At 43.4% G+C, this 23962-nt stretch overlaps 2 protein-coding genes and 1 long non-coding RNA gene across 6 annotated transcripts in view; 2 read left to right on the forward strand and 1 right to left on the reverse strand.

Annotated features, from left to right (window-relative positions):
• The window catches only part of LOC142990322 (uncharacterized), a 16969-nt gene extending 1249 nt beyond the window's left edge, over positions 1 to 15720 (reverse strand). Inside the window, exons 1-21 of one of the 4 annotated variants that reach the window (XM_076140071.1) lie at positions 15647 to 15720; positions 15190 to 15326; positions 14603 to 14707; positions 13957 to 14061; positions 13313 to 13417; positions 12702 to 12806; positions 12081 to 12185; positions 11470 to 11574; positions 10849 to 10953; positions 10231 to 10335; positions 9589 to 9693; positions 9109 to 9224; positions 7967 to 8593; positions 6755 to 7399; positions 4968 to 5612; positions 4154 to 4873; positions 2200 to 3991; positions 1520 to 1696; positions 1113 to 1289; positions 848 to 894; positions 1 to 765 (exon numbers count right to left, since the gene is read on the reverse strand). The exon at positions 1 to 765 is cut by the window's left edge and continues 1249 nt beyond it. In XM_076140071.1, the coding sequence (XP_075996186.1) occupies positions 236 to 765; positions 848 to 894; positions 1113 to 1289; positions 1520 to 1696; positions 2200 to 3991; positions 4154 to 4873; positions 4968 to 5612; positions 6755 to 7399; positions 7967 to 8593; positions 9109 to 9224; positions 9589 to 9693; positions 10231 to 10335; positions 10849 to 10953; positions 11470 to 11574; positions 12081 to 12185; positions 12702 to 12806; positions 13313 to 13417; positions 13957 to 14061; positions 14603 to 14707; positions 15190 to 15221 (6453 nt within the window). In that variant the 5' untranslated portion in view covers positions 15222 to 15326; positions 15647 to 15720 and the 3' untranslated portion in view covers positions 1 to 235. Of the gene's footprint in view, positions 766 to 847; positions 895 to 1112; positions 1290 to 1519; positions 1697 to 2199; positions 3992 to 4153; positions 4874 to 4967; positions 5613 to 6754; positions 7400 to 7966; positions 8594 to 9108; positions 9225 to 9588; positions 9694 to 10230; positions 10336 to 10848; positions 10954 to 11469; positions 11575 to 12080; positions 12186 to 12701; positions 12807 to 13312; positions 13418 to 13956; positions 14062 to 14602; positions 14708 to 15189; positions 15390 to 15646 lie in introns of all 4 variants that reach the window. The other 3 variants (XM_076140072.1, XM_076140073.1, XM_076140074.1) reach the window with 3 other exon arrangements.
• Positions 15412 to 21254, forward strand: LOC142990324 (uncharacterized). Its single transcript, XR_012960772.1, has 4 exons — positions 15412 to 15512; positions 17562 to 18127; positions 18742 to 19901; positions 20408 to 21254. It is a non-coding gene; the product is annotated as an uncharacterized LOC142990324 (long non-coding RNA).
• A 621-nt stretch (positions 21255 to 21875) lies between these two features.
• selenok (selenoprotein K) lies at positions 21876 to 23417 on the forward strand. The gene is made up of 4 exons (XM_076140070.1): positions 21876 to 21990; positions 22753 to 22843; positions 23010 to 23087; positions 23318 to 23417. The coding sequence occupies exons 1-4, from the start codon at positions 21972 to 21974 to the stop codon at positions 23415 to 23417; spliced, it is 288 nt and encodes a 95-aa protein (XP_075996185.1). The 5' UTR covers positions 21876 to 21971.
• The last annotated feature ends 545 nt before the right edge of the window (positions 23418 to 23962 follow it).

Below are 23962 nucleotides of genomic sequence, written 5' to 3' on the forward strand. Positions count from 1 at the left end.
CACACACACACACATTTGACTATCAAAGAGAGAGGCAGGAGGGAAACGAAAGCTGCTACTTTGTCAAGCCTGTTTGATGTCCAGGTTTGTAAATGAAGGAGAGGAAAGGAGAAGGAAACCAATGAGCAGCCAGAAAGAAACGGCAAGAAAAAAGATCAGCATGTTTAGTTTCACAGAGCAAAGCTCTTTGTTTCATCCCAGAGGTTTGGACGTGTCTGTCCAAACCCAAACCCTCTCAGTCTATGTGGCATAAACGCACAGAGCCCTTCTTAAACCAGAAGCCAGCGTAGAGGGCCTCTGTGAATCTGGCCTTGAAGGTGTGTATGTGGCTCAGCGCTCCAGAGGACACGTTGTAATACGTCAACGTACCGGCGTCCCAGTCCAGAAACATCGCTATCTTGTGGCACGGGGCAGAAACTCTAATTTCTTGGTTTAACCCAACGACAGTGAAACTTGTTTTGGAGCAGAGCAGACTCCAGGATTTGCCGTTACATCCCAAACCTCCGCTGCTGTCCCATTTTCTTGAAACTTCGTTATACGCCACAGCAATCCCGACTGTCCCGCTCCACTCCAGCTCCCAGTAGCAGAAGCCGGTCAGGGCCTGCTGGCAGAGCACCTGAGACCTTCTGAACCTGTCCACGTGCTCAGGATTGGACATCTTCTTCTTCTTCTCCACGTTGGTCTCAGTGTGGACCTTCATCTTCTCCTCAGACAGAAACAGTCGCTTGCTCATGGTGTTTTCATTGAACGTCAGATAAACAGCATCTGAAAACACAGAATTCAGTGTCCGGTGTTTTATGACATAAATAATCCCAACATCATAAAACGTGGAATTTCCCAGACTTACACTTTTTCAGCCCGGGCTTTAAACGATGTTCACCGCAATGATCCAAGCTGTACAAAACACAAATATGTGTTACACTCAGACAGGAAGAAACATGAAGTCATCACACATCAGCTGTGTTTGAGGGGGTTTGCAGAGGAAGAAGAGTTCCCTCCTCCTTCACTTCTCTGTCTGAACAATGCTCATATCAAGGAACTCATTTTTCTGCACCTCTTGCTAGAAAGTTGTTTCAAAAAGTCACTTCTTTGTCACAGGACATCCCACATACCAGAGCTTCTCCAGGCTTGAACTGGGATCTTCAGCGATGGCAGTGAGCTTCATCCTCCCACTTTCTCCTGGGTGATTGTAACTCAGATCCAGTTCTTTCAGGGTGGAGGATGTATTGGACACCAGCGCTGAGGCCAGAGACTCACAGCCTGTTCCTGACACCTGACAACCCGACAGCCTACACACACACACACACACACACACACACGCACACACACACACACAGTAAGTAAGTAAGAACTTTGGTTGTGCGATATAGGCAAAGATCCGAATTTGAACCTGTAATGTAAATGTTTTTATTATGTTTGTACTTCAGAACAAATCTATTTAGCAATTTCCCTTGGGATAATAACGTTTTTTCTTATCTTATCTGAATGTTACAGGACAGAAAATATAACATGCACGAACTTGAGCGTCTCCAGTTTACAGTGCAGACTGGTCAGACCATCAGACAGCAGCTTCACACCGGCATCCTTCAGGTCATTGTGACTCAGGTCCAGGGTTGTGAGATTAGAGGAGGGAGACGTCAGGACTGAGGAGGAGAGACCTGCACAGGATTTCTCAGACAGCCAACACCAACTCAGCCTGTGAAACATTCCCAGAAACAGGAATCTTATAATGGCTGATGTTTATATTGGATGGAAATGTGGAAATGTTAGCAAGGCAGTTTCAAACAACATGTAGGTTTGAAGAAGTGTTTGTCTATGGTTAGCTGTATTTACAAATCCTATTAGAAGAAGTTAAGTCTTCAGCCACATACAGATGTTGATATATTGAGAGTAAAACATAAATGCTAATGCAGTGTTTTTCATAAATACACAAATGTTGTATTTGGTGACGTTTTCCCTCCGAAATCTACTGTCTTCTAATCTTACTGTGACAGCAGAGTGCTGCCTCACTGTTTACACCAGGAGACAAAAGGTCAAGAGTTTCTCAAACAACAAACCCTGGGTTAAGGTTGAGCTTAAGGCTCTAGTAAATGAGAAGAAGGGAGCGTTCGGTGTGGATGGGTCCCTGTTCACCTTCTACACATCTTGTGGCCTTGTGGCCAATGTGATATCTGCAAGAACTGAAAAACAAGTACTTACAAAGTAGTTCTGGAAACTTTGACCACCGGCAGCATTCCCAGAAGAACTTCCTCTGATTTTAAGTATTTTTTCAGATCAAACAGGTCGAGATTCTCATCAGATGTGAGCAGCACAAACGTCAGTGCCGACCACTGTGAGGGGGAGAAGTCTTTGAAGTGATCCTGGCTTCCTGAGCGCAGGTACTTTTTCACCTCCTCTAGGAGAGAGTCATCGTTGAGCTCAATGAGACAGTGGAACAGGTTGATGTTTTGCTCCGCTTTGCTGAATTCTTCCCTGATCTTCTCTTTGATGTAATCAATCGTTTCTTTGTTGGTCACAGTGCTGTTTTTTCCCTTTGTTCCCAGCTCTTGCAGAAGAGCCTGATTAGTCTCCAGAGAGAGGCCAAGGAGGAAGCGGAGGACCAGGTCCCAGTCCCCTGTTTTGCTTCCTAAAGCTTTGTCCACTGCAGTCTTGTAAAAATCTGATGCAGGCAGGTCTGTAGCTGTGGACGCAGGGTCGCTAAGCACATTCTCACCTTTGTCAAGGAATGTGTGAGTGACATAAAGAGCAGCCATGAACTCCTGAATGCTCAGATGGACAAAGCAGAATAACTTCTGCGGGTATATTCCATGGCTGTCTCGTAAGATTTGTGTTAGCAACCCTGAGTAGATAGTGGTGTCTTTGATGTCAATAAGACATTCTGTGAGACGTTCTTCAGTGAAGAGGTTTCCTTTCTCCAGCTCCTCAAACGCTAATTTGCCCAGAGACAGAATCGTTTCCTCTTTTTTTGTATTTATGCCTGACTGTGTCTCACATTCTGTCTCCCCTTCACCATATTTCACATTAGCCTGCTTACACTGTAACAAAAGAAAGTATATGTACATATCAGTCAGTGTCTTGGGCATCTGCCCTTCATGGTTTGTCTCGACCAAGTTCTCCAGAACCTTTGCAGTGATCCAGCAGAAGACTGGGATGTGACACATGATGTAAAGGCTCCTTGATTTCTTGACATGTGAGAAGATTTTCTCTGCTAGATCCTGTACAGGGAACCTCTTCCCAAAGTACTCTTTCTTCTGCTCGTCATTGAACCCTCGCACCTCTGTGACACGGTCAACGTTCTTAGGAGGGATACAATTGGATGCGGCTGGTCGGGAGGTGATCCAGATTTGAGCTTTGGGAAGCAGGTTTCCCTGGATGAGGTTTGTCAGGAGAACATTCACTGAGGTTGGAGCTTTCACATCCTGGAACTTCTTTTCGTTGAAGTCAAGATCAAGGCGACATTCATCCAGGCCGTCTAAGACAATCAGAATTTTGTATTTGTTGTAGTCGGATATTTCTGATGTCTTCATAAATGGGAAGAACTGATGAAGAAGTTCCTCAAAACTGTATTCCTTGTCCTTTCGCAAGTTGAGCTCGCGGAAAGGAAATGGAAACGTATAGTAAGTGTCCTGGTTGGCCGTTCCCTCAGCCCAGTCCAGCATGTACTTCATGGAAGCAATGGTTTTTCCAATGCCTGCCACTCCATTGGTCAGCACAGTGCGGATGGCTCTCTCTTCCCCAGGTGCAGGTTTGAAGATGTTCTGATATTTAATAGGTGTTTCTTCTGCCATGGGTTTGAACTTTGCGTCTTGAACCTGTCTGGTCTCGTGCTCTTGATTGACCTCCCCCCTCTCCCCCTCTACGATGTACAGATCTGTGTAGATTTCACTGAGAAGAGCAGAGGTTTTCTGCTTATCGATCCCCTCAGACACACGTTTAAATTCCTCCATCAGTTGATGTTTGATCTTTCGATGGCTGACAACATCAGGCTTCTCTACAGGAAAACCAAATAAAGACAGTAGACACGTTCGAAATTAGAAGTATAAGAGTTTTTTGTCACTAATAATGTTTACAAAGCCTGTTAAAAGAGGAGTTTATTCAACTCTACAGCCGTTTTTTAAGGCCAAATTTTGTGTTGCATAACAGTGAAGCTTACCTCGTATTTCTGTCACCCTGTCCACTTCTTCACACAGCTTTATGTCAGGTGACGGTCGGGAGGTTATCCAGAGTTTGGCAGAAGGAAGCAGATTTCCTTTGATGAGGTTTGTCAGCAGCACACCCACAGAGGCCGGCTCTCTGATGTCAGTCAAGACCTCATGGTCAAAGTCCAGAGGAGGTTCAAATTTGTCCAACCCATCAAAGACAAGAAGCATGCTGAGCACTGCATAGTCAGAGATCACATGTTCTTTTGTTTCCTCAAAAACATTGTTGAAAAGTCCCACCAAACTGACTTTTGTCCCTTTAAAAACATTTAGCCTAGAGAATGGGAGTGGAATTACAAATTCTACATCGTCTTTGCTCTGGTAAAATATGGCTTTTGTTTGATTCCATAATCTGGAGAAAGTCCAGGTTGAATCTTTTGCCCAATCCCGTATCAATTTGTTGGCATGGAATGTTTTTCCGATGTCACCTTCTCCGAAGGTCAGAACTGTTCTGAGTGTTTGGTCATTTCCATGTTTGAAAATCTCAGATGTTGAAGTAACTTTTCTGGCTGGTGTCTCTTCAGATTGTCCACTGGCCTCAGACTTCCTGACTGCTCTTATGATGTGTTCTGTGTTTTTCTGATTGGGATGATTGAAGTCTTCGGCTTGAGTGATTCCTCTAAGAGCTCTTTGCTTCATTTTTGATGCCAGCTTCTTCTGCCGCTCCACAGATTCTAAATAAATACAAAAGATAACCGATGTAATGAGTTTGTAATACACTCTGTGTTTATAGATTCAAAAATCTGCAGTGGACACAAATGTTCTTACCTCGACATTCTGTCACTTTATGAATGTATTCATCAGGAATCTTCTTGGCTCCTGCATGTTGGGAGATGATCCACAGACGAGCAGCGGGGAGCAAAGTCCCCTTGATGAGGCTTGTTAGCAGCACATCCAGTGAAGCTTCTTCTCTCATGTCAGTCAAGCCCTTATTTGTCTTGAAGTCAAGAGGAAGTTCACATTTTTCCAAGCCATCCAGGACAAAAGCTACTTTGAAGTCATCAAAGCTGGAATATCCTAACTTCCTGGCCTTCTTGAGGAAGTGATGAAGCAGATCCTCCATACTTTGATCTTCAGCGTTTCTTGATTTCAGATCACTGAAATGCAGCGGGATCAGCAAGTCTATGTCTTTGTTCAATCTTCCTCCTGCCCAGTCCACCATGAACTTCCTGGTTTGGAACGTTTTCCCAATACCCCCCACCCCCTTTGTCAGCACTGTTCGCAGTCGGTTAGTGCTTTTTGATTGAAATATTTGTTGATATGTGGTGAGTTTAGCTTGTTGAGCTTCCTGGTTGTCTTCAGATGCTTGCATGCTGCAGAGCTCTGAGTCAACATTCTTACTCACTTCTTCTTTATAATCCTTGAGGATTCTCTCCTTCTGCCCTTGTATCAGTTTGGGCTTGGCATCTTTTGCTATATTGAGACAACAGTAGAAATTATAAACAGACGTGAAAGATTGAAGTTTGCAGCAGGCCACACAGGTTACTGATGGAAACATGTTAGCAGCTCTAATGTTACATGATGTGTTTTGATTTGGCTCAATGACTGCATTTAGACATTTGTCTCTATACACATCATTTTTGTTTCTAAACATCGAACAAAAAGTTCGGAAATTTGTGCTTGGTAGATTATTTCTCTGTTGTAACAATGCTTCTTGGCAATACATTTTATACCGTTGGAAAGCCTGCTTAGTCCCCTTTTAAATGGTTCCCCATTTGTAAGGAACATGCATTTGTGGGATGAGCAGCACAGCTGAGTATGTGGGTTGCGCTCTTGATAGATTTGCCAAATCTTCTCTGCCAATGCCAAACAGCTTATTCTGCTGTTGCTATTGACTCTTGTTTGGTGTTGTTTGGTGGATTGGATGATTGAAGTCTATCAGTACCAAGGAAGAAACAAGACATATTGGCAATTTTACAATTTCTTCATTTAACAAACGGTCAGGAGCCTCAGAAGCGTGTGGAAGAACCATACACAGCCACAACAGCCTGGCATCTCCTCCTCATGCTGGTCACCAGCCAGGTCTTGGTTTTAAAAGGTTGGTGTTTTTAAGGTTTAAAAGGTTGGGGGTTTAAAAGGTTTTAAGGTTTTAAGGTCTTAAGGTTTCAAAGGTTTTAAGGTTTTAAGGCTTAAAAGGTTTTAAGGTTGAGAAGGTTGTAAGACCCACAGAACTGTGACCCACCCCCCCTCTATCCAGGCTCAGAGGGACCAGCTGGACGCCAGGTAAGGTTCATGGGTTCAAGTTTTAAGGTTGGTGGTGAATGAATAAATTGTAAAATTGCCAATATGTCTTGTTTCTTCCTTGTTACTGATAGACTTCAATCATCCAAACCACCAAACAACACCAAACAAGAGTCAATAGCAACAGCAGAATAAGCTGTTTGGCATTGGCAGAGAAGATTTGGCTAATTTTTCATGAGCGCAACCCACATACTCAGCTGTGCTGCTCCTTCCACACATGCATGTTCCTTACCTATTTTCCGTTTAGTAGTAATGACTCATGATTCATACAGTGAAGGCTGTCAGAAATCTGCAGTGGACACAAATGTTCTTACCTCGACATTCTGTCACTTTATGAATGTATTCATCAGGAATCTTCTTGGCTCCTGCATGTTGGGAGATGATCCACAGACGAGCAGCGGGGAGCAAAGTCCCCTTGATGAGGCTTGTTAGCAGCACATCCAGTGAAGCTGCTTCCCTCATGTCAGTCAAGCCCTTATTTGTCTTGAAGTCAAGAGGAAGTTCACATTTTTCCAAGCCATCCAGGACAAAAGCTATTGTGAAGTCATCAAAGCTGGAATATCCTAATTTCCTGGCCTCCTTGAGGAAGTGATGAAGCAGATCCTCCATACTTTGATCTTCAGCGTTTCTTGATTTCAGATCACTGAAATGCAGCGGGATCAGCAAGTCTATGTCTTTGTTCAATCTTCCTCCTGCCCAGTCCACCATGAACTTCCTGGTTTGGAACGTTTTCCCAATACCCCCCACCCCCTTTGTCAGCACTGTTCGCAGTCGGTTAGTGCTTTTTGATTGAAATATTTGTTGATATGTGGTGAGTTTAGCTTGTTGAGCTTCCTGGTTGTCTTCAGATGCTTGCATGCTGCAGAGCTCTGAGTCAACCTTCTTACTCACTTCTTCTTTATAATCCTTGAGGATTCTCTCCTTCTGCCCTTCTATCAGTTTGGGCTTGGCATCTTTTGCTATATTGAGACAACAGTAGAAATTATAAACAGACGTGAAAGATTGAAGTTTGCAGCAGGCCACATAGGTTACTGATGGAAACATGTTAGCAGCTCTAATGTTACATGATGTGTTTTGATTTGGCTCAACGACTGCATTTAGACATTTGTCTCTATACACATCATTTTTGTTTCTAAACATCCAACAAAAAGTTCGTAAATTTGTGCTTGGTAGATTATTTCTCTGTTGTAACAATGCTTCTTGGCAATACATTTTATACCGTTGGAAAGCCTGTTTAGCTCTAATGTTACATGATGTGTTTGGATTTGGCTCAACGACTGCATTTAGACATTTGTCTCTATACACATCATTTTTGTTTCTATTATTCAGTAATATGTGGTTAGCAGGAATTTGTTTCATTTCCTGGGTTTTTGTTTTAATATTACAAAGTAATAACACTGCGTGTGTTCTGAACTGTGTTGTTTATCATCCTAAGACAAATCCTATTTTTTCCGTTTAGTAGTAATGACTCATGATTCATACAGTGAAGGCTGTCAGAAATCTGCAGTGGACACAAATGTTCTTACCTCGACATTCTGTCACATTATGAATGTATTCATCAGGAATCTTCTTGGCTCCTGCATGTTGTGTGAGTATCCACAGACGAGCAGTGGGGAGCAAACTCCCCTGGATGAGGCTCGTTAGCAGCACATCCAGTGAAGCTTTTTCTCTCATATCAGTCAACACCTTTTTTTTCTTGCTTTTAAGAGGAAGTTCACATTTTTCCAAACCATCCAGGACAAAAGCTACATTACAGTTGTCATAGTTGGAAACTCCAAGTTCTTTCGACTCCCTGAGAATGCGATCAAGCAGCTCCTCCATACTTTGAACTTCATCTTTTTTTGAATTGAGATCACTGAACTGCAGCGGGATCAACAAGTCTATGTCTTTGTTGGATCTTCCTCTTGCCCAGTCCACCATGAACATCCTGCTTTGGAACGTTTTCCCAACACCCTCTACCCCCTTTGTCAGCACTGTGGGCTTTCCCTTTGACAATTTAAATAATTCGTCATATTTGATTGGCACAAGTAGTTTTTTTTTTTTTTGTGCCAAGTAGAGTTCTGATTGCGTTTGTTTTTGATGCAGGTCCTCTTCATACTTGAGTAGTATTGTCTCCTTCAGTGCTGATGTGAGCTTCTGCAACGGAGTTTTCTCTAAATTGAGAAAATACATTAGATACAGTGTGAGTGATCTGTGATAACGGATCAATATTATTTATCAAAGAATTGACAGGTTGAATGTTGTCAGCTGCATTAATGCAATAATTTCCCTTTGGCTCTATTGATCATTATTTTGGATCAGTTTGTTGGTCTCTTAGCAGGATATCTCAAAGAGCCATCAATGGATTTCAATTAAACTTGGTGGGCAGTTTGGACGCGATCCAGAGAGGAAACCATTTCATTAAGCTACTGGTCGGCCTCATGGTGGAGCTGTTATAGCACAAGTCGTAGGAAAAAAAAGTCAATTCCTTTGTGTCTATCCATCTATCCGTACAGGCCACGCCCATTTGCACCTAACAATGACTTTCACCATTTTGATTTTTTTTCCAAATCAGTTAGCTTTCCTGTATCCTATAATTTTGGTCAGTTATCAGAAACCACACCATTCCTCGTGAGGTCTTTGATCAAAGATGATCTAATCAAATGTAAAATGGAGTTCTGTGCGTTACCTTTTTCTTCCTCCAAACCTGGAGTGAAGTTGAGAACATCATGGTGTTCCTGGTCACTCCTCAGTGCTGTGCTGCTGGGCACAGGTGAGTCCCTCTGCTGCTGGGCCTTGGCTGGGCTTTGACACAGAAAATACATGGACACATCACTGCAAGGCTTTGAGGTGAACGGTACAGTGTTCAATCTTCTCCACTGCAGCTGCCTCAAGTCACTTTCTTCCTTGGTTTACTTTGTAAATTCTTATTTTTTAATCCTTTATATATTTATTGTCACTTCTAATGGAAACATTGGGGATATTTCATAAAAACACGTTAAAAAAACGAAAAAAAATGGAAACAGAAATGGAAATGCACGATTTCATGGTCAAAACTATTTTTATAGACACATGTATTTGCTGAGAATCAATACAAAATATTCATCACATTTTCTTCTCCCCTTTCAGTTTCATGTCAGAAGGCATCAAGATCTCAATAATGTGATACCTTGGTGTTTTGTTCTTGAAGTTGAGAGGTTCCTCCTTGGACCAGTCACTCTGCATGGAAACACCGCTGGGTGCAGGTGAAGCTGGTCGTTGTTGATCAAATGAGCTTCAACACAGATGAATAAATTACTTTATGCAGACAAACTTAGACGTCAGTTTTGAGAATCAGGCAGGTCTCCATGTCAGTCAGCTCAGGATTTTTTTTTTTGGGGGGGGGGGGGGTTGCAACCAAAATCACTGATTTAGCAGCAGTAATTTCAAGAATTTTGGGGCAAATTTGTGATTTTCTCATCAAAGTTTGTGATTTTCTCATCAAAGTTTGTGATTCTCCTGCCCCAAATTTGGGGATTTTCCCCCAAATGTTCAGATTTTTTTTTCCCCAAATGGTCAGATGTTTCCCAAATTTGCTGCTAATTTTTTGCCATTCTTTTCATTAGTCACTTAGTTACACTTTGTTCACATGTTCACAAAGTGTAATGAGAGCTACATGACAAACATTCATAGAACAACCTTTTCTTTCTTGTTTCACTCCCATTACAATTTCTCACACATCATGGACACAAAACACAAGAGGGACAGATATTCAGTATATTCTTCACCTCATTATTCTCTGTAAACACTCTGCATTAACATATATTTCTACCTTGGTGTTTTGTTCCTGAAGTTGAGAGGTTCCTCCTTGGACCAGTCACTCTGCATGGAAACACCGCTGGGTGCAGGTGAAGCTGGTCGTTGTTGATCAAATGAGCTTCAACACAGATAAATAAATTATTTTACGCGGACAAACTTAGACGTCAGTGTTGAGAATCAGGCAGGTCTCAGCTAAGGATTTCAGTTTTTGGGGTTTTTTTCGGGGGGGCTTCGGGGAGTTGCAATCAAAATCACTGATTTAGCAGCAGTAAATTCCAGAATTTTGGGGCAAATCTGTGATTTTCTCACCAAAGTTTGTGATTCTCCTGCCCCAAATTTTGGGATTTCCCCCCAAATTCTCTGAATTTTTTTTCCCGAAATGGTCAAATTTTTCCAAAATTTGCTGCTAATTGTTTGCCATTCTTTTCATTAGTCACTTAGTTACACTTTGTTTTCATGTTCACAAAGTGTAATGAGAGCTACATGACAAACATTCATAGAAGAACCTTTTCTTTCTTGCTTCACTCTCACTACAATTTCTCACACATCATGGACACGAAACACAAGAGGGACGGATATTCAGTATATTCTTCACCTCATTATTCTCTGTAAACACTCTGCATATTTCTACCTTGGTGTTTTGTTCCTGAAGGTGAGAGGTTCCTCCTTGGACCAGTCACTCTGCATGGAAACACCGCTGGGTGCAGGTGAAGCTGGTCGTTGTTGATCAAATGAGCTTCAACACAGATGAATAAATTACTTTATGCAGACAAACTTAGACGTCAGTGTTGAGAATCAGGCAGGTCTCCATGTTAGTCAGCTCAGGATTTCATTTTTTTTTTTTTTTTGGGGGGGTGGGGTTGCAACCAAAATCACTGATTTAGCAGCAGTAAATTCCAGAATTTTGGGGCAAATCTGTGATTTTCTCACCAAAGTTTGTGATTCCCCTGCCCCAAATTTGGGGATTTACCCCCAAATGTTCAATTTTTTTTCCCCCCAAATGGTCAGATTTTTCCAAAATTTGCTGCAAATTTGTTGCCACTTTTTTCATCAGTCACTTAGTTACACTTTGTTTTCATGTTCACAAATTGTAATGAGAGCTACATGACAAACATTCATGGAACAACCTTTTCTTTCTTGGTCCACTCCCATTACAATTTCTCACACATCATCGTCACGAAACACAAGAGGGACGGATATTCAGTATATTCTTCACCTCATTATTCTCTGTAAACACTCTGCATATTTCTACCTTGGTGTTTTGTTCCTGAAGGTGAGAGGTTCCTCCTTGGACCAGTCACTCTGCATGGAAACACCGCTGGGTGCAGGTGAAGCTGGTCGTTGTTGATCAAATGAGCTTCAACACAGATGAATAAATTACTTTATGCAGACAAACTTTGATGTCAGTGTTGAGAATCAGGCAGGTCTCAGCTCAGGATTTCATTTTTTTTTTTTTTTTGGGGGGGTGGGGTTGCAACCAAAATCACTGATTTAGCAGCAGTAAATTCCAGAATTTGGGGGCAAATCTGTGATTTTCTCACCAAAGTTTGTGATTCTCCTGCCCCAAATTTGGGGATTTTCCCCCAAATTCTCTGAATTTTTTTTCCCGAAATGGTCAAATTTTTCCAAAATTTGCTGCTAATTGTTTGCCATTCTTTTCATTAGTCACTTAGTTACACTTTGTTTTCATGTTCACAAAGTGTAATGAGAGCTACATGACAAACATTCATAGAAGAACCTTTTCTTTCTTGCTTCACTCTCATTACAATTTCTCACACATCATGGACACGAAACACAAGAGGGACGGATATTCAGTATATTCTTCACCTCATTATTCTCTGTAAACACTCTGCATATTTCTACCTTGGTGTTTTGTTCCTGAAGGTGAGAGGTTCCTCCATGGACCAGTCACTCTGCATGGAAACACCGCTGGGTGCAGGTGAAGCTGGTCGTTGTTGATCAAATGAGCTTCAACACAGATGAATATATTACTTTATGCAGACAAACTTAGACGTCAGTGTTGAGAATCAGGCAGGTCTCCATGTCAGTCAGCTCAGGATTTCATTTTTTTTTTTTTTTTGGGGGGGTGGGGTTGCAACCAAAATCACTGATTTAGCAGCAGTAAATTCCAGAATTTTGGGGCAAATCTGTGATTTTCTCACCAAAGTTTGTGATTCCCCTGCCCCAAATTTGGGGATTTACCCCCAAATGTTCAATTTTTTTTCCCCCCAAATGGTCAGATTTTTCCAAAATTTGCTGCAAATTTGTTGCCACTTTTTTCATCAGTCACTTAGTTACACTTTGTTTTCATGTTCACAAATTGTAATGAGAGCTACATGACAAACATTCATGGAACAACCTTTTCTTTCTTGGTCCACTCCCATTACAATTTCTCACACATCATCGTCACGAAACACAAGAGGGACGGATATTCAGTATATTCTTCACCTCATTATTCTCTGTAAACACTCTGCATATTTCTACCTTGGTGTTTTGTTCCTGAAGGTGAGAGGTTCCTCCTTGGACCAGTCACTCTGCATGGAAACACCGCTGGGTGCAGGTGAAGCTGGTCGTTGTTGATCAAATGAGCTTCAACACAGATGAATAAATTACTTTATGCAGACAAACTTTGATGTCAGTGTTGAGAATCAGGCAGGTCTCAGCTCAGGATTTCATTTTTTTTTTTTTTTTGGGGGGGTGGGGTTGCAACCAAAATCACTGATTTAGCAGCAGTAAATTCCAGAATTTGGGGGCAAATCTGTGATTTTCTCACCAAAGTTTGTGATTCTCCTGCCCCAAATTTGGGGATTTTCCCCCAAATTCTCTGAATTTTTTTTCCCGAAATGGTCAAATTTTTCCAAAATTTGCTGCTAATTGTTTGCCATTCTTTTCATTAGTCACTTAGTTACACTTTGTTTTCATGTTCACAAAGTGTAATGAGAGCTACATGACAAACATTCATAGAAGAACCTTTTCTTTCTTGCTTCACTCTCATTACAATTTCTCACACATCATGGACACGAAACACAAGAGGGACGGATATTCAGTATATTCTTCACCTCATTATTCTCTGTAAACACTCTGCATATTTCTACCTTGGTGTTTTGTTCCTGAAGGTGAGAGGTTCCTCCATGGACCAGTCACTCTGCATGGAAACACCGCTGGGTGCAGGTGAAGCTGGTCGTTGTTGATCAAATGAGCTTCAACACAGATGAATATATTACTTTATGCAGACAAACTTAGACGTCAGTGTTGAGAATCAGGCAGGTCTCCATGTCAGTCAGCTCAGGATTTCATTTATTTTTTTTTTTTTTGGGGAGGTGGGGTTGCAACCAAAATCACTGATTTAGCAGCAGTAATTTCAAGAATTTGGGGGCAAATTTGTGATTTTCTCATCAAAGTTTGTGATTTTCTCATCAAAGTTTGTGATTCTCCTGCCCCAAATTTTGGGATTTTCCCCCAAATGTTCAGATTTTTTTTCCCCCAAATGGTCAGATGTTTCCCAAATTTGCTGCTAATTTGTTGCCATTCTTTTCATTAGTTACTTAGTTACACTTTGTTTTCATGTTCACAAATTGTAATGAGAGCTACATGACAAACATTCATGGAACAACCTTTTCTTTCTTGGTTCACTCCCATTACAATTTCTCACACATCATCGTCACGAAACACAAGAGGGACGGATATTCAGTATATTCTTCACCTCATTATTCTCTGTAAACACTCTGCATATTTCTACCTTGGTGTTTTGTTCCTGAAGGTGAGAGGTTCCTCCTTGGACCAGTCACTCTGCATGGAAACACCGCTGGGTGCAGGTGAAGCTGGTCGTTGTTGATCAAATGAGCTTCAACACAGATGAATAAATTACTTTATGCAGACAAACTTAGACGTCAGTGTTGAGAATCAGGCAGGTCTCCATGTTAGTCAGCTCAGGATTTCATTTTTTTTTTTGGGGGGGTGGGGTTGCAACCAAAATCACTGATTTAGCAGCAGTAAATTCCAGAATTTTGGGGCAAATCTGTGATTTTCTCACCAAAGTTTGTGATTCTCCTGCCCCAAATTTGGGGATTTTCCCCCAAATGTTCAAATTTTGTTCCCCCCAAATGTTCAAATTTTTTTCCCCCCAAATGGTCAGATTTTTCCAAAATTTGCTGCAAATTTGTTGCCACTTTTTTCATTAGTCACTTAGTTACACTTTGTTTTCATGTTCACAAAGTGTAATTAGAGCCTCATGACAAACATTCATAGAAGAACCTTTTCTTTCTTGTTTCACTCCCATTACAATTTCTCACACATCATGGACACAAAACACAAGAGGGACGGATATTCAGTATATTCTTCACCTCATTATTCTCTGTAAACACTGCATTCACATATATTTCTACCTTGGTGTTTTGTTCCTGAAGGTGAGAGGTTCCTCCTTGGACCAGTCACTCTGCATGGAAACACCGCTGGGTGCAGGTGAAGCTGGTCGTTGTTGATCAAATGAGCTTCAACACAGATGAATAAATTACTTTATGCAGACAAACTTAGACGTCAGTGTTGAGAATCAGTTAGGTTTCAACTAAGGATTTAAGTTGTGGTTTTTTTTTCGGCGGGGGCTTCGGGGGTTGCAATCAAAATCACTGATTTAGCAGCAGTAAATTCCAGAATTTTGGGGCAAATTTGTGATTTTCTCACCAAAGTTTGGGTTTTCCTAACCCCCAAATTTCCAGATTTTTCTCCCCAAATGTTCTGATTGTTTTGCCATTCTTTTTATTAGTCAGATGTTTCATTTACAGAGACAAACTTAGGTTTAGGTTTTTTAAGGTATTTTTCATTTCACCATTGTTGAAGTATTTCATACATCAAAGTCATGATTTTTGTTAGTATCATATTATGAAGTGAAGTTCATTAGTATAGTATATATACTGTCTGATATGACACAGGTACAGTCGTATTGAACAGAATTAGAAACACAATCTCCACTCACAGCTCTGCTGCTCCATGTTGCTCCTCCGTCATGATTGACACCAGACTGTACTTTTGATGACTGCAGGTGTTTTTGTATCAGCTGCTGTCTGGTGTTGAAGTGTCTGCCTCCCCTCCTTCAACACATTCTCAGAAATCCTAAATCAGAAACACGAAGCAGGAAACCCCACATTTCACGTCCTGATAGAACACTGGTAAGTCCTGCAAGGAGAAAGCCAGTATGAATGAATCAGTGCAGGGAGGTTTGGTGAGTTTGCGTCTGTGACGGCACGAGGAAGAGGAAATGAGCGTTACCGAGGACGACATGATGATTTAAGGCTAACGGTGTGTATGAGCAGTAAAGCTAACAGCGTGTGGTGAACTATTACATGTAGCTCTATTACTCTGGTTAATGTGCAGGTTATCAACACCACTCAACCTTTAAACTGGATTAAGAATACGGAACACAAAGATCTTACCCGTCATCATGAAGCAGAACGCTCTCGTTCTCTCTCTCTTTCGGCGCTCCTCAGAACTTTCACTTTCACTTACTAGTGATGGGTCATGCGCACAAGCATCGGCTCTGGGAGCCGGCTCTTTGCAGTGAATCAGAAGAGCCGGCTCGCAATCGAGTGAGAGCCGGCTCCCAGTTTTCTTCCACTCGCTGCTTAGGTTTCACTTTCAGTGCTCAGTCCCAGCTCTGGTTACGACAGAGCTTTGTTATTATTGGCCAGCATGGCGACCAGCATGCGGCATTCACGTGAGAATTAATAAAAATAATAATAATAATAATGATAATAACTTAAGGATGTGTAAACAGAGAGGGGGGCGGGGCAGACACACCACTTGACTCTAGAGATGGGCGATACCGGGTATTTGGTATCGATCCGATACCAAGTAACTACAGGGCCAGTAGAAGTGTGAAGTGTGTGCGTGTGCGTGTGCGTGTGCGTGTGTGTGTGTGTGTGTGTGCGGGCCAGGCTGGGCGTACCTGCAAGGTACAGGGCAACATCAAAAGATGAGGAGGAAGGGGGAGCAAGGTGTGATGCTCCGCAAAGTGTGTGTGTGTGTGTCGAGGGGAGCGCGCTGAGTGGGCGGGCCAGGCTGAGCGTACCTGCATGCTTGAGCCAAGTGACAGGGCAACATCAAAAGATGAGGACTAATGCTGTTTGCTGGAGTTTGGTTCTGGTTTTGGTTCTGTTCTGTGGATTTGTTAGAAATCTTTTGTTCATTTGTCCAATACAAAAGTTTAATTGAGGACATTATTAATGTTAGCTTGAGTTTGGTTCTGTTCTGTGGATTTGTTTGAAGTTTATTGTTAATTTGTGCAATAAAAAAGTTTAATTGAAATAAACAAATGTAAGAGTGATTTTGTCACAGAATAAATGCACAGAATTAGGCAATAATAAGGTCTCTCATAAAAACACTGAAAGCAAAAGGCTTTTCAACACATAAACATTGATCTTTTTGCAAAGTTAAGGTAAGCTATAGGCTACAAAAGATCCTAAATAAAGAGCCGATCAGGAGACGAAAGAGCCGGCTCTTCTTTGGGAGCAGAGTCAAAAGAGCCGGCTTTCGGAAAAGAGCCGAACTTCCCATCACTATCACTTACTCGTCTGGAATCAATCCAAACATGCAGACTGTACCAAGACTCTAAGTGTTGGTTTGTCCCATCTGAAGAATGGAGTCAAAGTCACACTGGCTCATTAATGTACAGTTTATATTTATAACGACAGCGTTCAAAGTCCAGTGACCAGAGAAGCACAGGAGAGTTTATAGAGGAATATAAACAAGAGCAAATCACTGAGGGACCAAACTGAAATCTGTGTGTGTGTGTGTTTAATTGTAACAATAATACATTTCTCTCTCTCTCTTACTCTCTCCCTCTCCCTCTGTCTCTCTCCCTCTCTCTCTGCTTCTCTCTCTCCCTCTGTTACTCTGTCTCTCTCTCACTCTGTCTCTCTCTCACTCTCTGTCTCACTCTCACTCTCTCTCCCTCTGTCTCTCTCTCACTCTGTCTCTTTCTCTCACTCACTCTGTCTCTTTCTCTCTCTGCTTCTCTCTCTCCCTCTGTTACTCTGTCTCTCTCTCCCTCTCTCACTCTGTCTCTCTCTCACTCTCTGTCTCAATCTCACTCTCTCTCCCTCTGTCTCTCAATCTGTCTCTTTCTCTCTCACTCACTCACTCTCTCTCTCTCACTCAGTCTGTCTCTCTCTCTGCTTCTCTCTCTCCCTCTGTTACTCTGTCTCTCTCTCCCTCTGTCTCTCTCTCACTCTCTGTCTCACTCTCACTCTCTCTCCCTCTGTCTCTCACTCTGTCTCTTTCTCTGTCACTCTCTCTCTCTCTCTCTCTCTCATCTCTCATTCTTTATGTCCTCTTATCCCACCCCATCAGCTCTCATCCAGTCACTCAACTACAGAGGGCGGGGGTGTGAACTCATCACCTCGGCGCCATGGTAACGCCCTGCGGCCACACACCCTGGGTCCCTGGGATCCTGGGAAGGTGGAGGAATGCAGGATGTGATTGGTCGGTGAGGGGCGAAGTGGACGTGCAGGGTGGGAACCTGAGGATGGATGGATTAAATGACGACCTGGACACACACACACACACACACACACACACCATGTCCTGCAGTGTTAAATATCCTCAGACCCTGGAGCTATCCCACTGACACACACACGCTCCGTCTCGCAGTGTGTCCGCTCTCTGGTCTGCAGGCTGTGGCTCCCGTCTTCCTTCATTCAGTCGGTGTCAGAGTTGAAATACCTCAGATGCCAGCGTTTTTACCGCCGTCGCAGCTCCCCGACAGGCCTGAGTGCATAAATCAAACGCACCTCGCTCAGCTGACCCCACCCGTGAAAAGGCTTAATGGCGAGAGACAAATGTTAGAGGACGGTAAAGTCACAAATCAGCGCTCTGAACAAACGGCTCCCATTTAGAGAGGGAGCTGAATGAAGTGTGTGTGTGTGTGTGTGTGTGTGTCTGTCTCTCTCTCTCTCTCTCTCTCTCTCTCTCTCTTTCTCTTCAGGGCACTGATGACAAACAGTAGCTTTCTTCCCTCCAGCAGAGTCTGACACGGGGGGGCATTGGAACATCTGACACACTTAGCAACTAGGAAACCTGGGGCGCACACACACTCTCTCTTTCTCTCTCTCTCACTCTCCCTTTATCTCCTCTCTCTCTCTCTCCCTCCCTCATGTCTCTCTGTCTCTCTCCCCTCCTCCCTCCATGTTTCATGTTAATACATCATGCCTGAACTGTCTGATATGACAGAAACGACTCTGTGTGTGTTTGGGTTTTCCCTCTGTAATTCTCTGTTGTTCATCATTCTTAATCCTTTAAAACCTCTCTCACCTTATCTCCACTCAGAGGAGGAGGAGGAGGAGGGGGGGCTTTAAAGAGTAAAAGTGTTTTACATCCCCGGCTCTGACTGTGATAAGCTTGCTGTGTGTGTGTGTGTGTGTGTGTGTGTGTGTGTGTGTGTGTGTGTGTGTGTGTGTGTGTGTGTGTGTGTGTGTGTGTGTGTGTGTGTGCGCGCGTGCGTGCGTGTGTGTTTTGTCATCCGGTGTGAAAGCATGTGTGTGTATCAGCAGGGTGCCTACATGTGTGCATATGTGCGTCTTGTGTTTCTTTGTGTTGCGCAAGCTGCGGCCCCCCGACCGTCTCATTAAGCAAACGTTGCTGGACAACAGAATGAAGAAAATAAAAGCAGAGAGGAAGAGGAGGAGGAAGTCACAGAGATGGAGCGAGAATAAAGAAAAGGGGAGGAAGAGAGGGAGGAATAGAAACAGATTAGAGGTTTCAGCAGCACAACACACAGAGGATTGGCTGCACCTTTAGGCCCGTTTAGGGGTTCAGAGGTCACATGTAGAGGTCAGATCAGAATGTGAGGATGTGTCTAAAATTAAAAAGTGATCATCACCCCATCATTCATCACTCGGAGGGAAGAGTCATGTTTGCAGGGCTTGTTGGGCCTTGGTGGAGGTATACAGTCTGATGATGACTAAGCAGAACATTTCATTGCAGAGCCAGTTTGATGATGTCCCTGCCTGGGGTCACTGCTCTGACTGCCTGTTGCTTTTGACCTTTTGACCTCTCCACTTGGGTCAGCAGTCACAAGTACAGTTGTTTTGTCTGACCTTTGACCCTATGTCCGGGGTCACGGCCATGAGAAGCAGCAGTAGCAGATGAAGAGCAGAGTGCTGACTGGCTGCTTCAAAGAGAGAGTTCTACAGGGAGATGGAGTTTAAACACACCGGATCTTTGATTGATCGATCACTTTGGTTTCATATTCCTCACATCCGGTCTCTCCTCCATGCTTCATCTCTGTTAATATTGACTCGTCTCTGCTGCCCTCTAGTGTTTCAATGTGGGAGTCAAATTACAGCCAAAATAAAACAAAATTACTTCTAAAATTGTGGATTTTTAGAGAAAATAAGAAACACAGTGCTGTTATTTGGCATCAACATAATGTGTGTGTGGTGCCATTGATCCGATGAAGGCGTCTGAGGTCAGTTTCTAGTTTTGGGAATTGAATTAAGCCATTAAATCTTCATTACTGTATGTAATTTAGAAGGTGTTAAGAAACATTACAAACTGCAGAAGGTCTCAGAGATGTCAGCTTGTGGTGATGCAAGCAACGCTGTACACAACTTATTTGGGAAGAAATTGTACCGGAAGTACTATTGCTGTACAGGAAGCTGGAGCTCCTGGTGCATATATGCGACCAAAACTGTGAGTTACAGCGAGCTTTGTTTTTCGCCGACTTTTGTCAAAATTATATTAACGTATTGTTGGTATATGTTACGTTGAATTGAAAGGATGGAAGGACTCAGTAATTCGCTTCTTGCCTGTTGGGAGGCGGCAGCTTTTCTCTGTTTAGCTAGCAGATGCTGGCCTGTCGGTGAGCCGCGTGAACTAGTGACCGTGTAACTTGGTGGCTTAAGGCTGAAAGCGACAGCTACTGCAGCCAGTGTAAACATAATGAAGTCGCTGTTCCTGTCTGTGGATGAGTTACTGCGTTTGAAGTTACTAGAAAAGTGTGTTACTACTTTTTACGTCTGCAGCTACTAATGTATTCAGTTCAAAAGTCACCAACTAATGCGGTCACACATTTATAGGTAACATTTAAGCTTTCTATTCACGCGTTTGGTCTCGAGTGTTGAAGATTGAAACAAATATTGTGTCAGAATGAATCAGTTAATCTTCAGCTAACTGCTCTCCGTGTTGTGTCTGTGTAGAGACCAGCAGAGGAACCGGAGCTTCAGAGGACCAAGTAGAAGAACAGGGACTTCAACTTTGAAAGGACTCAGACCTCCACTTTTCGATTTTTTTAGTTTTGGTTATCAGTTCAATCAAAGACTGTATTGAGTTGAAACATTATGGGTGACTTAACAGACTTTGAACGAGGACAAATAGTCGGCGCTCAAGTTTCAGGTTTATCTGTGATGGAAACTGCAAAGTTGTTGAACGTGTCAACAGAAACAGTCATCAGAGTCATGACAGCGTACGACAAACATGAGAACAGCAGGATGAGACCCACAAAGGCCTCCGCTAAAAGAAAGACCGCCAGAGGGAAACTCAAAGCTGACGTGGAGTCAATAAAGACTGATGATGAAGATCCAAACACCCAGGAGGTGGATGGGACCGTAGAACCAAAACCAGAACCTCAGACTGATGAACAGGACTAATAAGGTCTGATGTGTTCTGTCAGCCTGAACCACACAAGCCTTCATTCAGCTGGTGAACATCATGGATCTGTGATGTGATTGTTTTAATAATCAGGTGGAGGTTGGAGAGTGAGAACATTTCCTGACTCTCTCCCATTTGGACTTTGGACCTCCGCCTCTTCCACTCTGACTCTGTGCTGACACCTGCATGCCGCTCTGCTGTGTTCACCTTTCTTTATAAAGGGGTGCAAAATGTGAGGATGATGACAAAACAGAGAATCTAAAGTGTCGGTGTATCCTGTGAGAGAAGGAGCGATGACAGAAGACTTTGTTTCTGCAGCTGTTTGTCTCAGTTTCATGTGTGTAATTGGCCGCTCAGTGATTTATACCATGATTTAATAAAAGAGAAACAAACGTCTGCTCTCCTGTCCGTCTCTCTTCTGAACCGTCTTCTCACCACCTGTGGCATGAACTCCTCGGAACTACAGCAGTTATTTGTCTGAACCTTTGACCTGTGTGGGGTCAGAAGCTGATGGAGGTCTGGGCGGTCAGGACGCTGCTCCACAGCCTTTCAAGTTGGAGAGATATTTCTTTCCAACTTGAAAGAAAACCAGAAAAGCCCATATTTTGGACAAGGAAGGAGCTAGAGAGCTAAGATTTCAGACAGCATCCAGGCTGCAATGGCATCAATTTCTGAGAATTTGGGGCAAATTGGGGAATATTGACAAAATTCTGAAAAAGTTGACCCCGCGGTCATCGTTTTGCTAAACTAGAGAGAACTTGAAAAGCCCATATCTTGGACAAGGAAGGAAGCTAAAATTTCAGACACCGCATCAAGGTTGCAATGGTATCATCTATATGGCACTTCATAGTAACCATGGACCATGGCCTGAAAAACGTTGAAGACCCCTGTTATAGATCTCTATTATAGTTACAGTTGAATAAAATGAATTCTATTGTATTTCGTTGTTCCTCCCTCTGTTTGGTTTAACTCGGCTAACGTAAACATGCTAGCTAGCTTGTACGTTAGTCGCGTCCTCGCCCATCTCATTTCCGCCACAGTGACGTGAGCAACCCGGAAGTGCGACGCCGTTTGTAAACAATAGCAGTGAGCGCTGCTGCTAGCCGGCTAAAGATGGTGTACGTGTCCAACGGTGAGTGGATTCATCGTTTTCATGTTTCAGACCGAACGCTTCGGTTTGTTCGTGACTTTATAGTTTCATCTTCCTGAACGTTGAAGTTAAACACGCGGACGGAGCCGCATAGTGACAGAGTTTAGACTGTCAGCCGCTACTAGCAGGCTAACGCTAGCTGACGTTAGCCTCGTTCTGCCTCTAACATTAATGACGTTCGCGGGGTTTCAGTCTGTGTTTCTCACTAAAAGCTTAGTTTGATAGTCCAGTTTAGTATTATAGCGCTTTGGGTTAACGTCCGTTAGACCCGCTGTTACTTTACACACTGTTGTCGAGCAGTGATTGGCTAGTGAGGATTGCGTCATCCTTAGACGCAGAATCCGACCCGTATGTTCTTATTATTCTGATAGGATGACGACATGATGGTGTTACGATGACGGAAACACGCTCATCGTACAAATAAAGCCGTGTGTGTGTGTGTGTGTGAGGCGTGCCTTGCTCAGCGGCTCGCAGTTTAAACCCCGTTCATTTCCCCACACGAGTCTTGGTTTCTGTGACGTTCCTGCAAGGTTTGTGTTACATTCACGTCCGGTTGCGTAACTCCAGGTTTGCCGAAGGCCCAGAGTCTGAGAAATGTTCCCAGAGAGTTTCCTTGGATTGACCTGGAACCTTCTGATGCTTTTACCTGAAGGCAGCGAGCTGGAAATGTTGCTGCTCAGGCTGCACAGAGTGAATTTCTGTCTCATGCGTCTCTCCGCCCTGCTGTCTCTCTGTCTCTCTCAGGCCAGGTCTTGGACAGTCGGGCTCAGTCACCGTGGCGACTCTCTTTCCTGGCTGATCTCTTCTGGGGAGCGGTGGAGTTTATCAGCCTGTTGTAAGTGGACATCACGGGAGGGCATGACCTCTGACCTCCTCCTGCTTTAGGTTGATTATCAAATGTCTTTATTATATTAATGTCCAGTGTTGATCAATGAAAGGAAATGTTACCTTCATGCAGGACAGGATTAGGCTCTGCTGATCCGTGTTTCTTTGTCCTCCAGTTTCCAGACTCTGGTCCAGCCTGATCTGACCAAGGACCGGAACGCTGCGTCCTCCACACGCTTCACTGATGGCAGAGGGTCAGTCTCTGAGGCGGGCTGGACCCCCCCAGCCCCCTCCCCCTGTCATACGTCTTTGTCTTCCTTTCCCCCCCTCAAATTACATGTCCTGAGTTTAAACCTTCTCCCCTTGTTCCATCGACTCATCTCCTAATCTGACACCAGAGGAGCATGAGGAGCCCTAAACTGAAACACTGCGTCGTTTCTCTGTACTTTCCTCCGTTCACCTGTTCCATCTCTTGCTTCCGCAGGCCTCCGGGTCCACCTGGTGGCAGAAGGCGGATGGGCAGGATAAACCACGGAGGAGGCCCCAGCGCTCCACCCATGGGCGGAGGAGGATGAGGAAGGTGAGGAAGGCGATTTGTAGTGTTTGTGCAAGGTGATAGCAGAATTACAAGTTGCTCGGCTGTGGGTCTTCAACATGTCCATCCCTTCTCTTCTCTGGTACTTGTAGGTAAACGCCTGCACTGTAGGTGTAGGCGTGGGGGCGTGGCTCAGCATCAAGCCCCTCCCCCTCACTGGCTGCCGCTGCAAGAAGCAGTTTCATGACGCTGCCCTGGGAATTCCTACTCGTAGGGGCCAGGACGGCCGACACGGCAGCTGCTCCATCACTTCCTCCGGACCCTGGACTCTCCCGTCTCACGTGTGTTTGTAGCGAGTCTCTTTCGTCTCTTTGTTTTGTATCCTTCTGTTTGAATAAAGATTTGCTCTGTTTAAAGATCTGTCCGCTGTCTTTAGAAAAGCTAAAGTTTGTCCAATAAAACAACCTTATTCCGTTCAATTCTTCTTTTCTTCACCTCCTCTCATTATTCCATTCTCTCGTTCTTTTTCTTCACCCATTACTTTCTTCTATTTCTTTTTTCTGTTCTGTCTCCGCAACTTTCTCCTTTTTCTCA

The sequence above is a fragment of the Genypterus blacodes genome, unplaced genomic scaffold (genome assembly GCF_046128005.1).
Source record: "Genypterus blacodes isolate CSIRO-AG114 ecotype Tasmania unplaced genomic scaffold, CSIRO-AGI_Gbla_v1 ptg000513l_1, whole genome shotgun sequence".
Taxonomy (NCBI): Eukaryota; Metazoa; Chordata; class Actinopteri; order Ophidiiformes; family Ophidiidae; genus Genypterus; species Genypterus blacodes.